The 15,907-nt window shown below is 32.4% G+C and overlaps 2 protein-coding genes across 2 annotated transcripts in view; both read left to right on the forward strand.

Annotated features, from left to right (window-relative positions):
- Positions 1-15,907, forward strand: part of LOC124361899 (potassium voltage-gated channel subfamily KQT member 1) — a 402,353-nt gene that overhangs the window by 176,410 nt on the left and 210,036 nt on the right. The gene's annotated exons all lie outside the window — the stretch shown is intronic.
- On the forward strand, positions 842-12,842 carry LOC124361900. Its single transcript, XM_046815955.1, has 2 exons — positions 842-1,794; positions 12,445-12,842. The coding sequence occupies exons 1-2, from the start codon at positions 1,585-1,587 to the stop codon at positions 12,787-12,789; spliced, it is 555 nt and encodes a 184-aa protein (XP_046671911.1). The 5' UTR covers positions 842-1,584; the 3' UTR covers positions 12,790-12,842.

The raw sequence follows: 15,907 nt of genomic DNA on the forward strand, positions 1-15,907 counted from the left end.
AAAAAATAATTTAATAAAATATAATATATGAAATCTAATAACAAATAAATAAACATTCCAAGTGGCTACAAACAATAAATACGTATTTAATAAATAATTCAGTGATAACAATAGTACGTAATAAATATTGCATTGGTAAACAATAAAGTTTAACATTTACAAACCAAATTAATAAATAGTCTAAGTTGTAACAAGCAGTTTAAATAATATGTATGGCTGTTATATAGTACAATTTCAACACATATTTAAACTATATAGGTGTGGCTTACTATTATATAAAATGTATTAAAATAATAATAAAATAAAGTACAGTAACATTAGTATTACCAGTACTCATTAATATGTAACTAACTTGCTTTGTTTAATTAATTCTGAAACATGGAAAGAAAACACTTTTCTCTTTTTATTTAACAAAACATAGAAATATAATTTTCCTATTCAATTATAGTAGAAAGATGAAAAAATTTAGGTTAAAAATGTCTCGTAAATTTATTTCCATGTAATAAACTTGTATGTAAACATGATCAAGTAATCTTTGAAATGTGCTAAAGGCATTTTGGCAAAGCATAGTTACAGAAAGGCACGCGGTTGTTGATCCTGCTGTTATGTGATGCTGCCTCCACATAGGTCTAGTGTGCATATGATTCCACACTGTCTCTGATCTTATCCCGATATAACAGATTAGTATTGTTAAGTAAGTCAGTCGCAATTTATCACGCATATTTAGTGTTTGTTTAGTGTCATATAAAGTATGTAATAAAATAGCGTAAACGATTCAGTATTTAAATCATTAGACCAATGCTAACACAAATCCATATACTGTGATGTAGTGATGCTAGAATTGTGAAAATCTTGATAGCCGTTAAAGTAGTTTTAAAATTAAGCTAGGTTTAGAATTACTAGACATGTAACGTTATTGGTAAGTGAATTGCTCTAACTTTATTTCTACAGTCTGCTGGCTCGCAGACGTATTCTTAAAGCCTAATTTGCTATAAATAAATGCTAATTTGCAGGAAAAAATATATATGGCTGGTATTTTTTAAGTACCAGAGCATTCCTTATGTTATCTCTTGTTTCAAAATTCTCAAACAATTTTACAAATACTTTTAATTTAAAAATTGATAAAGATGGTATTTAAAAACAAACTGTAGCAAGCGAAATCGATTTGGGGCGACTGCTACGAATAAATTACAGCTGGTGCACTAAAGCCTTTTCGAATACCGAAATTACGTACTCTCTCTGTCCTTAATTTAGGCCACCTGGATGATCTTATCTTACTAATCAGTTATAAGTTCAACAAAGACGTGAACTATTATCATAAATTATTAGAAAACTGAATTTAGTTCACGTTTTGAACAATCTTTTTATTGATGAGTCTGCCAGTGGTGGAATTTGCAGAGATAAAGTTAGAACGATTCTAGTTCAGTAAGTAGACAGCTGAAAAGTAACCGACCGAATCCAATAGCTCCGTAAGTGTTCCTCCCACGACGTCGACGACAATAGCAGCAGCACCGGCAGTGGCGGCGGCGTCACGGCCTCGTCATGTCGGGCACAAGTGGCGAGTGAGCGAGTGATGGGCCTCAGATGTTGGCCTGGACGAGCACTCTGGTCATGAACAGGGCGGAAGAGGTACAGTTGTTCCGGAAGTCCCGCGAGGTGCAAGTGCTCCGCTCTCAGGATGACCTGGTGCTCAGTGTGCTCAAAGCGCCCCTGCAGACCGCCGCGCCGCTCACCACTAGCGAGGATGATGACAACGCAGACCCTGACGACTCCGAGAGTTCTCGGCTGCAGAACGTACGTCTGTCTGCAGATAGGGAGGCGATCGTGAGAGCGACTGAACTGCAGGCTCTTAGTTCCAGTACTAATCAACACGGGAACTATTATAGAATACTTTTCATACTGTAAGGTTAATATTCGTTTTTTTATTTACGGGTAATTTAATTACTAAACGCGTAATTTTTCCATAATAACGTTAAATATTTTATTTAGTGTTCTTGGAGTTTCTTATTGACTTCAAAGATGTTATGAGTACAAATCTACGATTCGAAGCTCTAAATTTATATCTTCTTCAAGGGTGACAGTAAAAAATTACAACACTAATCAACACGTGTAATGTTAAAGAACATTTTTCAACATAACTTAAAAAATTATATTTAGTGTTCTTGGAGTTCCTTCTGACTCGAAAGATGTTGCAAAAATACGAGTACCCTACGTTTTGAGATTTTAAATTTCCATCTTCTTCAAGGATGACAATCAACAATTACAACACTAATCTACACGTGGAGTATTATAGAATATTTTCATACGGTAAAGTTAATAGTTATTGCAGTGAAGTGGAACTGATTAGTTTTTTATTTACGGGTAACCAAATTGATTACGAAACGCGTAAGTTTTCTCTCAAAATAAAATAAATTTTAAATCTGTTATAAAGCGTTCTTGGAGTTTCCTATTTACTTGAAATAGTATGTTACAAAAGTAAACGTACAACCCTACGTTTCGAGGTTTTAAATTTCTATCTTCCCCCAAGATTGACAAAATTAACATGTAAGGATAAACTTACTCAAATTATTTAAAAACTACATAATCGAAACTCAGTGTTCTTTATTTTTAACAAATGTTAAATATCCGAAATCCTATCATCCTTTCAAATCAACGTTATCATTAAATTCGATCAATCCTCATTTCTTTGTTTAAAGTGTATTTTTGACAATGGAAGGATTGTGAAGGTAACGTGACTTTCCAGATATTTCCCATTCATCGTTCAGTGATACAATACAGTCATTAAACTACGTTTTGAGACGTGCAATCTGATCCCTTCTTCAGGTAAATGAGTAAACTAATGTACCTAGGTCTAAAGTAAACAAAACATACTAGAGCGTTGTGACACGCATAAGTCAGGAACAACAACAGCCATGTTATGTGCATATTAAATTCAGACTAAATTTAAAACATGCACTTAATAAAAACTAAACACCTAATAATTACAACTGAAATGTGGTTGTTGTGGTACCTGACTTGTGCGTGTCACAACGCTGTAGTGTGTTTTGTTTATTTTGTACGTAGGTTGTAGTAATTTGTTAATTTAGTCATTTAAATGAAGAAGAGATCAGATTTCAGATATCGAAACGTAGTGTTACTGATTGTTTTCTATCACTGAACAATGGAAAATGTCCGGAAAATCCTGTTTTCTTCGCAACCCTCATTTCTTCAAAATGCACTGTCTATGAAATTTACTTTAAATTATCACAAACGCACAGAATTGTTTCTCACAGGAAGACAAGAACGTGTTGACAGTTATTCCTCATACATAAATAAATTAATTAGCAGAAAAAATGTAAAGCCGTATTAAATATGTTCAACTAAAACCACTGAGTTGATTGTATTAATAAAGTGATAAACATTAAAACATATCCAAACTTTTGAGGGAACGAACAAATTTAATGTTTTATAACTAATCTCTTGTTATTTTACTTGCCAACTTGCTAGCCATTTTATATATTTTTGTGGCCGACAAACGTAAAAAAATGTATAACTGTTCAGAAGAAGTAAAAGTATTCTGGAATGCTTATAAAATTTTATAAACCATTTTATCTCGTCGGGTTTTAAGAAATTAAGTTTTTGACGAATCCCATGATAAATAAATAAATAATTTTTTTGTAACTGTCACAGTATCTGTCTACTTTTGAAAAATTAGCCAGAAAGACTGTTTAATTATTATACTAGACAACAAGATGTGCAGCTTTATTTGTACTAAACAGAGGAAACAACTCTGTTAACAAGAACGTTTCCGTATGACTATCAGACGATTGAGTGCAGTAGAAATTGCTTTAGAGTAAAGTTCCACTTGAAAAATCAGAGTTTAAGTGCTGGATGATGTACGTTATGCCAGTAATTCCTCTTTGATATTCCAGGTTACCCTTTATGCAACACTTCTCTAACTATGTCGACTGCAGTCACTTCGCTCTCACGATCGCGTAGCTACATTTCTCAACCAGAGATTATATCTCGTTATTGCTATGCTGTATTTCTTGCTACTCCACACTTGCAAACATATTAAATATGTTTAAAAATCCCTCTGTTTGATTGTAGACTCTTGGAGCAATTGGAAAATTCTTTAAATATTACTAAATGTTAATAAAAACACTACTTTTTTCCAAATTGTTTATTTTTTGGACGAGGCCTTTCGAAACCAAAGGTTTCATCTTCAGGCAACTCCACAAATAAATATTTACACATTGTTTGTTACAATTAATATTAAAATAACATATGGTGTAAAAATGTAAATACAAAAACTTTGGAAATATTTCAGCCAGTATGAAAATTTAGATTTGACTAGAGTTTAATTTTTGAATAAATTGAGAAGAAAGAAGATTGGAATTTTCAATAGGGCCCTCTTCATTGTTCATGAGTTTTTCTTTATTTCTGTTTATGTATAGTGTTTCCCAAGCATTCAAGTTCATTGGTTTTGTTATTTCTTTTATTAATTTTAGATTTTTAATCGATGTTCTGTGTCCTGATTCAATGCAATGCTTGGCTACAGCAGATTTGTCAACTCTTCCATATTTTGTGTGTAACACTGGTACAAATGATAGTAAATCGGGAATTTATGAAATTGGTTGCGATGACTGTGACAAAATTTATATTGGACAAGCAAAAAGAGCAATAAAAACACGATTTAAAGAGCATTTATCACATCTTCTTTCTTCTCAATTTATTCAAAAATTAAACTCTAGTCAAATCTAATTTTTCATACTGGCTGAAATATTTCCAAAAGTTTTGTATTTACATTTTTACACCATATGTTATTTTAATATTAATTGTAACAAACAATGTGTAAATATTTGTTTGTGGAGTTGCCTGAAGATGAAACCTTTGGTTTCGAAAGGCCTCGTCCAAAAAATAAACCCTCTGTTTGAGTTTGAAAAAATAAGTGAATTCTTTTACACTTTACTGAATGTTCAGAGTACACAAGTACGTGTTTTATGTTCACTTCTGGCGGACAGAAAATTACGAGAATTTTCAAAACCAGCCAGAAACCTGATTCAGCTGAGCTGGGTTGTGTGGCCTTGTTCTGTATGGAAATTCGGATTCAGTTTGGACAAGCTAATTGGTTTGGTGTCCGAGAGGGGTCCAATTGGAGTTATGTCGATATTGGCCACATATAATCAGAGACCTTCTCATTGTGTAAGCGTTTAATCAACGGGTTCAACAATTAGGGGACATGCTATAGCTGGTACTGAGAGCTTGTTTACTTTTTTATAGCTTGAGAGCTATTAGCACCAATACTTCTTAAATAAATTGCTCTAACTTATAATTCGTTTGGTAATGAGTAGTTGTATACGTTAATCACAATTGCTACATATACAAATCGATTATTTCGTTTATTTAACACCATATATCAATAAGTATGTCAGTGAGTTATAGTTTTAACCCATATATTTACTGATGTTTATGATCCAGTACTCCTTTAACAGTTTTTAGCCATTTAAAATAAAGTTAGAAGATTAAATCACCTTTATAACGTTTTTATAGTTTTTATTTTTACAATGTACATTTCAGATCTAAAGAGTCCATCCTTAGGTACTTACTGCAGGTAGTAAAATAAAGTTAATTTTACAGTGGGTAGTAAGAATAACTAAATAAAATAAGTAATTAAACCAAAATAACGCGTTTTAACTACTGGTGACCAAATTTTGTACTTAATTTATATTTGATTGATTTATATTGTTTACCAGTCTATCAAATAATAAATATTTTGTTAAGATATCTTTTTTATTTTATATACATCAGGATTACTTTTGGCAAATTTGTACATTTTGAAATGTTCTACAGTTGACTACAGGTTCCTTTTTTTTGCAAATGTTCAAGATTTTTTCCGTTACATATTACAAATTAAAACATTAAAATTGTTATAGAATTAGTTTTTTTTTCTTTCTTGTATTAAATAGTTTTTGAAGCTAAAGTACTAATATATATTTATAATAATACATTTCTTTAGTTCTTACTTCTTCATTTGCAGGAAACAGTTCAAATTACAAAAGACATAAATATTTAAGACTTTGTGTTTGTGTGAAAAAATATGAAAATACACTACTGTTTCTTTGAAATTTCACATAAAGAGTGAAAAAAAATAATTAATAGGAAACCAGCACATGTAAAACTAGAAATTTTAAAGATCCTGGACGCCATGATATTTGATTGTTTCAATTGGAAATGTTTAAGAAGGAAGTTATTGTTTTCTAAATTTTAAACTGGGCACTAAAATCTCTGCAATAAAGATATTAAATTAAATTATATATCCAGTTTTAATATATGCAGTTATTACATGGAAGAGTAAGAGCAACTTGGGGATAAGTATTATCCAATAATAGAATTAGAAAAGCCAATATTTATACGATTACAAAAATATTACATTTGGTGTATATCATTAGGTAAATTCGTTGTAGGATCAAGTTCAACCACGTAATCGAGACTTCTTCATTTTGTCAATACTACATTTATATTAAAAGTTATATTTATTCTAAAAACTGTTTACCTAGTTGATTTAGATTATTGTTAGTCAGTAGGAAATATAATAATGATTGTAACACATTGCAGTCAAGTCTTTTTATCCAACGTGTGTATGAAACTTTGTATAAAAATTATCTACCGTTTCCCAAGTACGAAAACATCTTGGAATACACAAGGCGAAGAAATTCGCGACCAAGCCCTGATCAGGTTTGGCCACGAAGCGACAGAGTTTCCTAATATGCCTTATTCGTTTAAAAATGAGTAATTTAGTACAGTAAACCAGTATTTGCCAATGGCGCAGTGTAGCGGGTACGGCGGTTATCGCAAGATAACCAGATCAAGCAACGCCGAGCGTGGCCGCTGTTTGGATAGTTGACCGCTGAGCGATCCTGTCCTTGCAAGCAGCCCGCCTTCCCGGCCATTGGTGGTGATTCGGAAGTCACCTTTAAGCCGTTGGTCCCCAGGTTAAGTGTTAGAGAGGGCTTCTTAGCCCTAACTTCGCCTGGTAAAATAAGACATTCTTTACTTTTACTTTTTAGTATTCTTGATTGATACTCATTCAAATGCATTGCTTGGTTGAATTACCACAATTTATTCGCCAGTTTATCAGTAAATTATAGTTTTTACCGAGATAGTTGTGTTCGAGATCCAGTATAACAGAATCTAGAGTGCCTGGGAAAATACCAGACGATAGGAGCTTTCACTATATGAAATCAATCACGTTTGTAAAAGTGAATTGTTTTTATTTTGATAGAAGATCAGACGCTGAACTCGTACAAAAATGCATTTTTTCACTTTACACTCTTGGAAGTAGGCCTTCAATAATGACGTAATGGCTCTGAAAAATGCAAAAGTCTTATTAGTAAATTCCCCTATGAACATCAAACCTGACTAATTCGAAGATTCTACTTCCGTAAACATAAATACATAATTTAATACGCTATTGCCATAACAAGCGCTTTGAATGTACCCTTATGTTTTTTATGTAACAGACATGGATTGATGTTAAATGAACATACATTTCTTTGCACATCTTTTTTACTTTGAAAATTATTTCGTGGAAATAGTGTCTCTAAAATAAATTGAGAACGAGTTAAAATACGTAAATAGTCGGTCAACTCGCGTGCCATCTCTCGGCTGGTAGAATATCTGTTAACAACATTTTTATCCCAGTAATATATTCCTGGAATAGCAGTTTAACTGCCAGCTGCGCACGTACTGTGCAGTTAAAACTGCCGTTAAAACTGAAATGACAGTCTGGGCCAAGTGATAGGCGCTGACTGACGGGTCGCCATTTTGTTTATAACCTTCCGAAGTACTTGTGTATTCACGGAGCCAATTGGTCTTCCTTGCTTTCCCGCAATTTTCCCCGTTTATGTCTAAACCCGGCTTTGGCATGTCCGGTCGAATTAATATCTTCTGCTGACATAAACAGTGACAGCCAGCGCTCACGTTTCCCAGAAACAGACTTTGAGTAAACAGCCAAACTGTTCAACTACAGACAGTATAAACGACTGTGTAAGCTGAAATAAGCTGGTTAGTAGAATATGATCCAGGATTTGGATTTTTATCCATTATTATCACTGATGAACTTAATTCTTAAACAGTTTTTTGGGTGATAATAGCTCAAATAAGCTGCTTAGTTGGAATTTCATCCTGGATCTTGATTTTTAACCGTTATTTGTCCCTAATTAACTAAACTCTTAACCATATTTTGGTGATAATAGCTCAAATAAGCTGGTTAGTTGGTATTTGATCCAGGATCTTGACTTTTATCCATTATTAACTCAACTGATTAACTAAACCAACTGAACTCCTTAACCAATTTTTTGGTGATAATATAGCTCACAAATAAGCTGGTTAGTAGGTATTTGATCCAAGATCTTGATTTTTATCAATTATTAAACTCAACTGATTAACTAAACTAAACTGAACTCTTAACCAATTTTTGGTGATAATAGCTAATATAAGCTGGTTAGTAGGAATTTGATCCAAGATCTTGATTTTTATCCATTATTAAAACCCAACTGATTAACTAAACTAACTGAACTCTTAATCAATGTTTGGTGGAAAATAGCTCATATAAGCTGGGTTAGTAGGAATTTGATCCAAAGATCTTGATTTTTATCCATTATTAACTCAACTGATTAACTAAACAAAACTGATAACTCTTAATCAATTTTTGGTGAAAATAGCTAATATAAGCTGGTTAGTAGGAATTTGATCCAAGATCTTGATTTTTATCCATTATTACTCAACTGATTAACTAAAAACTAACTGAACTCTTAATCAATTTTTGCGTGAAAATAGCTCATATAAGCTGGTTTAGTAGGAATTTGATCCAAGATCTTGATTTTTATCCATTATTAAAATCAACTGATTAACTAAACTAACTGAACTCTTAACCAATTTTTGGTGATAATAGCTAAAATAAGCTGGTTTAGTAGGAATTTGATCCAAGATCTTGATTTTTATCCATTATTAACTCCAACTGATTAACTAAACTAACTGAACTCTTAATCAATGTTTGGTGAAAATAGCTCATATAAGTCTGGTTAGTTAGGAATTTGATCCAAGATCTTGATTTTTTATCCATTTATTAACTCAAACTGATTAACTAAACTAACTGAAACTCTTAACCAATTTTTGGGTGATAATAGCTCATATAAGCTGGTTAGTAGGAATTTGATCCAAGATCTTGATTTTTATCCATTATTAACTCAACTGATTAACTAAACTAAACTGAACTCTTAACCAATTTTTTGGTGATAATAGCTAAATATAAGCTGGAGTTTAGTAGGAATTTGATCCAAGATCTTGATTTTTATCCATTTATTAACTCAACTGATTAACTAAAACTAACTGAACTCTTAACCAATTTTTGGTGATAATAGCTCATATAAGCTGGTTAGTAGGAATTTGATCCAAGATCTTGATTTTTATCCATTATTAACTCAACACTGATTAACTAAACTAACTGAACTCTTAATCAATTTTTGGTGAAAATAGCTCATATAAGCTGGTTAGGTAGGAATTTGATCCAAGATCTTTGATTTTTATCCATTATTAACTCAACTGATTAACTAAACTAACTGAACTCTTAATCAATTTTTGGTGAAAATAGCTCATATAAGCTGGTTAGTAGGAATTTGATCCAAGATCTTGATTTTTATCCATTATTAACTCAAACTGATTAACTAAAACTAACTGAACTCTTAACCAATTTTTGGTGATAATAGCTAATATAAGCTGGTTAGTAGGAATTTGATCCAAGATCTTGATTTTTATCCATTATTAACTCAACTGATTAACTAAACAAACTGAACTCTTAATCAATTTTTTGGTTCTGTGAAAATAGCTAATATAAGCTGGTTAGTAGGAATTTGATCCAAGATCTTGATCTTTTTATCCATTATTAAACTCAACTGATTAACTAAACTAACTGAACTCTTAATCAATTTTTGGTGAAAATAGCTCATATAAGCTGGTTAGTAGGAATTTGATCCAAGATCTTGATTTTTATCCATTATTAAATCAACTGATTAACTAAACTAACTGAACTCTTAACCAATTTTTGGTGATAATAGCTAATATAAGCTGGTTAGTAGGAATTTGATCCAAGATCTTGATTTTTATCCATTATTAACTCAACTGATTAACTAAACTAACTGAACTCTTAATCAATGTTTGGTGTGAAAATAGCTCATATAAGCTGGTTAGTCGGAATTTGATCCAAGATCTTGCACACTTTTTATCCATTATTAACTCAAGCTGATTAACTAAACTAACTGAAACTCTTAACCAATTTTTGGTGATAATAGCTCATATAAGCTGGTTAGTAGGGAATTTGATCCAAGATCTTGATTTTTATCCATTATTAACTCAAACCTGATTAACTAAACTAACTGCCGAAACTCTTAACCAATTTTTGGTGATAATAGCTAATATAAGCTGGTTAGTAGGAATTTGATCCAAGATCTTGATTTTTATCCATTATTAACTCAACTGATTAACTAAACTAAACTGAACTCTTAACCAATTTTTGGTGATAATAGCTCATATAAGCTGGTTAGTAGGAATTTGATCCAAGATCTTGATTTTTATCCATTATTAACTCAACTGATTAACTAAACTAACTGAACTCTTAATCAATTTTTGGTGAAAATAGCTCAATAAGCTGGTTAGATAGGAATTTGATCCAAGATCTTGATTTTTTATCCATTATTAAACTCAACTGATTAACTAAACTAACTGAACTCTTTAATTTTTGGTTCAATTTTTGGTGAAAATAGCTCATATAAGCTGGTTAGTAGGAATTTGATCCAAGATCTTGATTTTTAGTCCATTATTAACTCAACTGATTAACTAAAACTAACTGAACTTCTTAACCAATTTTTGGTGATAATAGCTAATATAAGCTGGTTAGTAGGAATTTGATCCAAGATCTTGATTTTTATCCATTATTAACTCAACTGATTAACTAAACAAACTGAACTCTTAATCAATTTTTGGTGAAAATAGCTAATATAAGCTGGTTAGTAGGAATTTGAATCCAAGATCTTGATCTTTTTATCCATTATTAACTCAACTGATTAACTAAAAACTAACTGAACTCTTAATCAATTTTTGGTGAAAATAGCTCATATAAGCTGGTTTAGTAGGAATTTGATCCAAGATCTTGATTTTTTATCCATTATTAAATCAACTGATTAACTAAACTAACTGAAACTCTTTAACCAATTTTTGGTGATAATAGCTAATATAAGCTGGTTAGTAGGAATTTGATCCAAGATCTTGATTTTTTATCCATTATTAACTCAAACTGATTAACTAAACTAACTGAAATCTTAATCAATGTTTTGGTGAAAATAGCTCATATAAAGCTGGTTAGTAGGAATTTGATCCAAGATCTTGATTTTTATCCATTATTAACTCAACTGATTAACTAAACTAACTGAACTCTTAACCCAATTTTTGGTGTGATAATAGCTCATATAAGCTGGTTAGTAGGATTATGATCCAAGATTCTTGATTTTTATCCATTATTAACTCAACTGATTAACTAAAACTAACTGAACGTCTTAACCATTTTTGGTGATAATAGCTAATATAAGCTGGTTAGTAGGAATTTGATCCAAGATCCTTGATTTTTTATCCATTATTAACTCAACTGATTAACTAAACTAACTGAACTCTTAATCAATTTTTGGTTGAAAATAGCTCATATAAGCTGGTTAGTAGGAATTTGATCCAAGATCTTGATTTTTATCCATTATTAACTCAACTGATTAACTAAACTAACTGAACTCTTAAATCAAAATTTTTGGTGAAAATAGCTCATATAAGCTTGGTAGTAGGAATTTGATCCAAGATCTTGATTTTTATCCATTATTAACTCAAAATGATTAACTAAACTAACTGAACTCTTAACCAAATTTTTGGTGATAATAGCTAATATAAGCTGGTTAGTAGGAATTTGATCCAAGATCTTGATTTTTATCCATTATTAACTCAACTGATTAACTAAACCAACTGAACTCTTAACCAATTTTTGTTGATAATAGCTCATATAAGCTGGTTAGTGGGAATTTGATCCAAGATCTTGATTTCTATATATTATTTGTCACTGATTAACTAATCTCTTAACCGATTTTGGTGATAATAAACAATACAACTGAAACCAACCGAACAGAATGCAAATTTAAAAATTGTATCGTAATATTCTTAAAAATCGCCAAAAAGTCAAAAAAAATTGGAACAGCTCAGTTGAATCAGTTAAAAGTAAACAAATCTAGAGATTCCTCTAAAGCATTACAAAAGCAGTATTTATAAGGTACTAAATGAGTGTGAGTACTCTGAGTAAGCAATAGTAATGTTAAGATTACTTGTAGTGTTATCCATAATGAAAAGGTGCGTGTGTGTGTGCGCGGCTAGGACTCCCGAGCCTCCATATTCTCCCAGCGCCGAATGCCACGCTATGGCGAAGCTCACCACAAGCGAGTGCCCACTCCGATGAAGAAACGACGACATCAGCGACGCCACGAGACGCCGGCGACGCCCAACTCCGAGGCAGAGGACGCTGAAGAAGAACCGCCCCAGGCGCCCGCGCCCCAAGGCGTTCCGGACCCTTACTATCCCATATATCTTCCAATAGATCAGGCGTTCAAGGCCAAGTACATCTTCCACCAGAGAAGAGGCAAGACCTTCCAGGAACGCGTGTACGTGTTCCTAGAGCATCCGGTCGGCTGGGTGTGCTTCGTCTATCATTTCAGTGTGTGAGTACATTCCTCTTTTATTTGTGTTATTTTTAGATTATTTTTGCAGCAGACGAATGAAGCTCACAAGTCTCAGAATTAACCGTTCAACAACATTTTATTACTTTAATGATACTATTATGTAATGCTGTTCTTTCCAATGTAGTGGGTACGTCGGTTATCGCAAGATAACCTAATGAAGAAATGTCGAGCGTGGCTGATTCTTGGATGGGTGACCGCCGAGCGACCATGTCCTTGCAAGCAACCTACCTGAAAGTCCCATCTGTGTTGGTTCGAAAGTCACCTTTTAAACCATTCGTTTCCCAGTGTGTGTTAGAGACTTCGCTTGGTGAAATAAGATATCCTTTCTACATATAACTTAGCTATGGTAGCAAGGGTTGATTCAATTGAATTTTAAAATTTAGCTCCAGTTCACCTTCCCTTTATTTGCAGCGTCTGGTATCTGACGACGTCTCAGACTTGACTCCTGGTATCTGGCGTCACGTTCGTCTGAAGAGATCCAAAGAAAGTCGACAACGAAAAAGCTCAAAACGAAAAATTTAGATCGTTTCGACTTTAGAGACAGCTATAAAAATGGTAGTCTCAAACATGAGTAAATTAGTCGTCTCATTGTCTCATCAGGTACACAATTAAGTGCACTACTATGTGCACAACCGAGTTTTGTACACATAAAGTAGCTATTGCAGGAAGGGTTGATTCAATTAAATTTGTGTTTAGCTCCTTTAAGGTTAAAGTGCGTGTGCTAATCGCGATATATGTTTATGACGAATGTGAACCGATTCATAATGCTACTGTATATACATATTAGGTACCACGGCTATTTTTATAAGGTAATACATTCTAACAGGAGAGACAGCCCCAATGAGACATTATTAGTAACCAGTGTGTGAGCCCTGGAATTGTGCTACTGTTCATACATCGTTGGTAGCAGAGCTATATTTATAAGGCAATACAGTCGAACAGGAGACACAGCTCCAATGAGACACTGTCAGTGACCAGTGTGTGAGCCCTGCAATTGTGCTACTGTTCATACATCGTTGGTAGCAGAGCTATATTTATAAGGCAATACAGTCGAACAGGAGACACAGCTCTAATGAGACACTGTCAGTGACCAGTGTGTGAGCCCTGGAATTGTGCTTTTGTTTATACATCGTTGGTACCATGTCTACATTTACAAGGTAATACAGTCAAACAGGAGACAACTCTACTGACACAATGTCAGTGACATTACCACATTGTAATATGGTTTAACAGGGCCGAATACTGCAACTCAATGAATGTATGAAGCAGCTCACGTGAATTTAATGTCTATGGAACATAAATGAATAACCAGCATTTAGTTTTTATACGCATATATTATTTGATTTACGTGTACGATGTTTTGAACAGATTACATAGTAACACCAGTTCGTTAAGTTTTACGTGATTATCTACGATTTCGGTAAAAAAGTTTCTTTCCATCCGATATTAAATGTGAATATCAATTGGAAACTCAAGCAATGGGGAGGGAAGATTTAAGGATTTTAGGCAGCTCCATCTTAATATTTTATTTGGAGTATCATATTCTTTGTATAGCACTTTCTGCTTTCAAAAAGACTAAATTCAGTCTATAAGAATTTTATACCTCAGCTCGTGAACTTAAGTTATAATAAAAATTGAATTAACATCACTACAAAATAATAATTGGGATTCATTATGTGTCCTTTAGAACCCGAAAACGTTGATTTTGTAAAGCGGTTGGAAAGTTTCTGTCCTACAATTTTACTATATTTTGAACAGTTTCTTTATTTCTACTGGCCAACAAAGTTTTGATTGTGCTTATTAGCGAATTTATCTGTTACATCACTGTAATACTAAAAGCACTTAACATTTTCGAGTGAAATTTTTTAAAATAGTTTTTTGATAATATTCTGTTCAAGTAAATAATTCCAAAAAGTTTTTGGGAATTATCATTGCCTATAGATAAACCGAGCAATGTGGCCAAAGTTTTTGCTAGAACTCATTCAGGTCGTGAAACTCGGTTCGCTAGACTTCGTAAAATTATCCTTCTATCAATAATATGTCTTACTCATATGTCCTAATATCTAAACTACAAACTTCAGTCATTTTGAATAATCAATCCCTCTACTGAGATTTCTTAACGATCAGGGAAGTCAACTGTTAGAAAAAATGTTTTTTTTGTCAGTTACCATCGACTCTATGATAAAACCGATACTTGGGTTTGCCTTAACATTGCCTACATATTTTGTATTCCAACTTTTTATAAAACTTTTTCGTTTAAAATATGTTAGCTCTGAATATATTAAACCCCCGCCATTTTCAAACGGACACCGTTAGAAAGTTAATATTTTACATGATAGTCTAAATCAGTGTGATAAAGGTTTCCACCGAGTTACATGAAATTATATTGTACCATAATATTAACCTTTAACAAAAACATACATACAACATCCAATCTACGCTAGTTAAGACACATATTATAATGCATTATTTATTACTTTTTACCTAATGAACAACGTAATAAAGTTTGATAAAATGGCTGCGAGAGAGTATAGAGTATTAACGGTTAGAACATTATAATAAAAAGAGTTGCTTTTGGTTAAATTAAACATACTGTACTGTGTAGCTATATTTCTTAATCTATGTTACATATCTAGTTATATCATATGTTCTTAACACCACTGCGCCACTAATCATGCACCAACCTCAAGACAGCGAGGGTAGTATCGGTTTGCGCAGTCAATGTGATAATAACTAATTTTGATTCTGGAAAACCTGATTGTATTCAAAATACTAAATTTGGACTTATAAACTACTTGCTATGCCTGAAAATGCAAAATTTTAAATTTGTTTTACTTGCTTATTTTTTATTTAATTATTTCACAAGTAGTTTTTATTTGTTTACTGTAACAAATTGTATATTTCATAACCATAAGTGATAAGATTTGAACTGCTCTTACGAAAGATTTAGTCCTTACATTTAGAATAATATACTAATGATTTTAGCAGTTAATTTATATTTATTCTGGTCATAAATTTGTTTCTAAATGCCACACTATACCTATAAAATCACTAAGTAAGTTTTTAAAACTTCATTCTGTAACGCGTATTTTTCATATTTT

This window comes from Homalodisca vitripennis, chromosome 5 (genome assembly GCF_021130785.1).
Source record: "Homalodisca vitripennis isolate AUS2020 chromosome 5, UT_GWSS_2.1, whole genome shotgun sequence".
NCBI lineage: Eukaryota > Metazoa > Arthropoda > Insecta > Hemiptera > Cicadellidae > Homalodisca > Homalodisca vitripennis.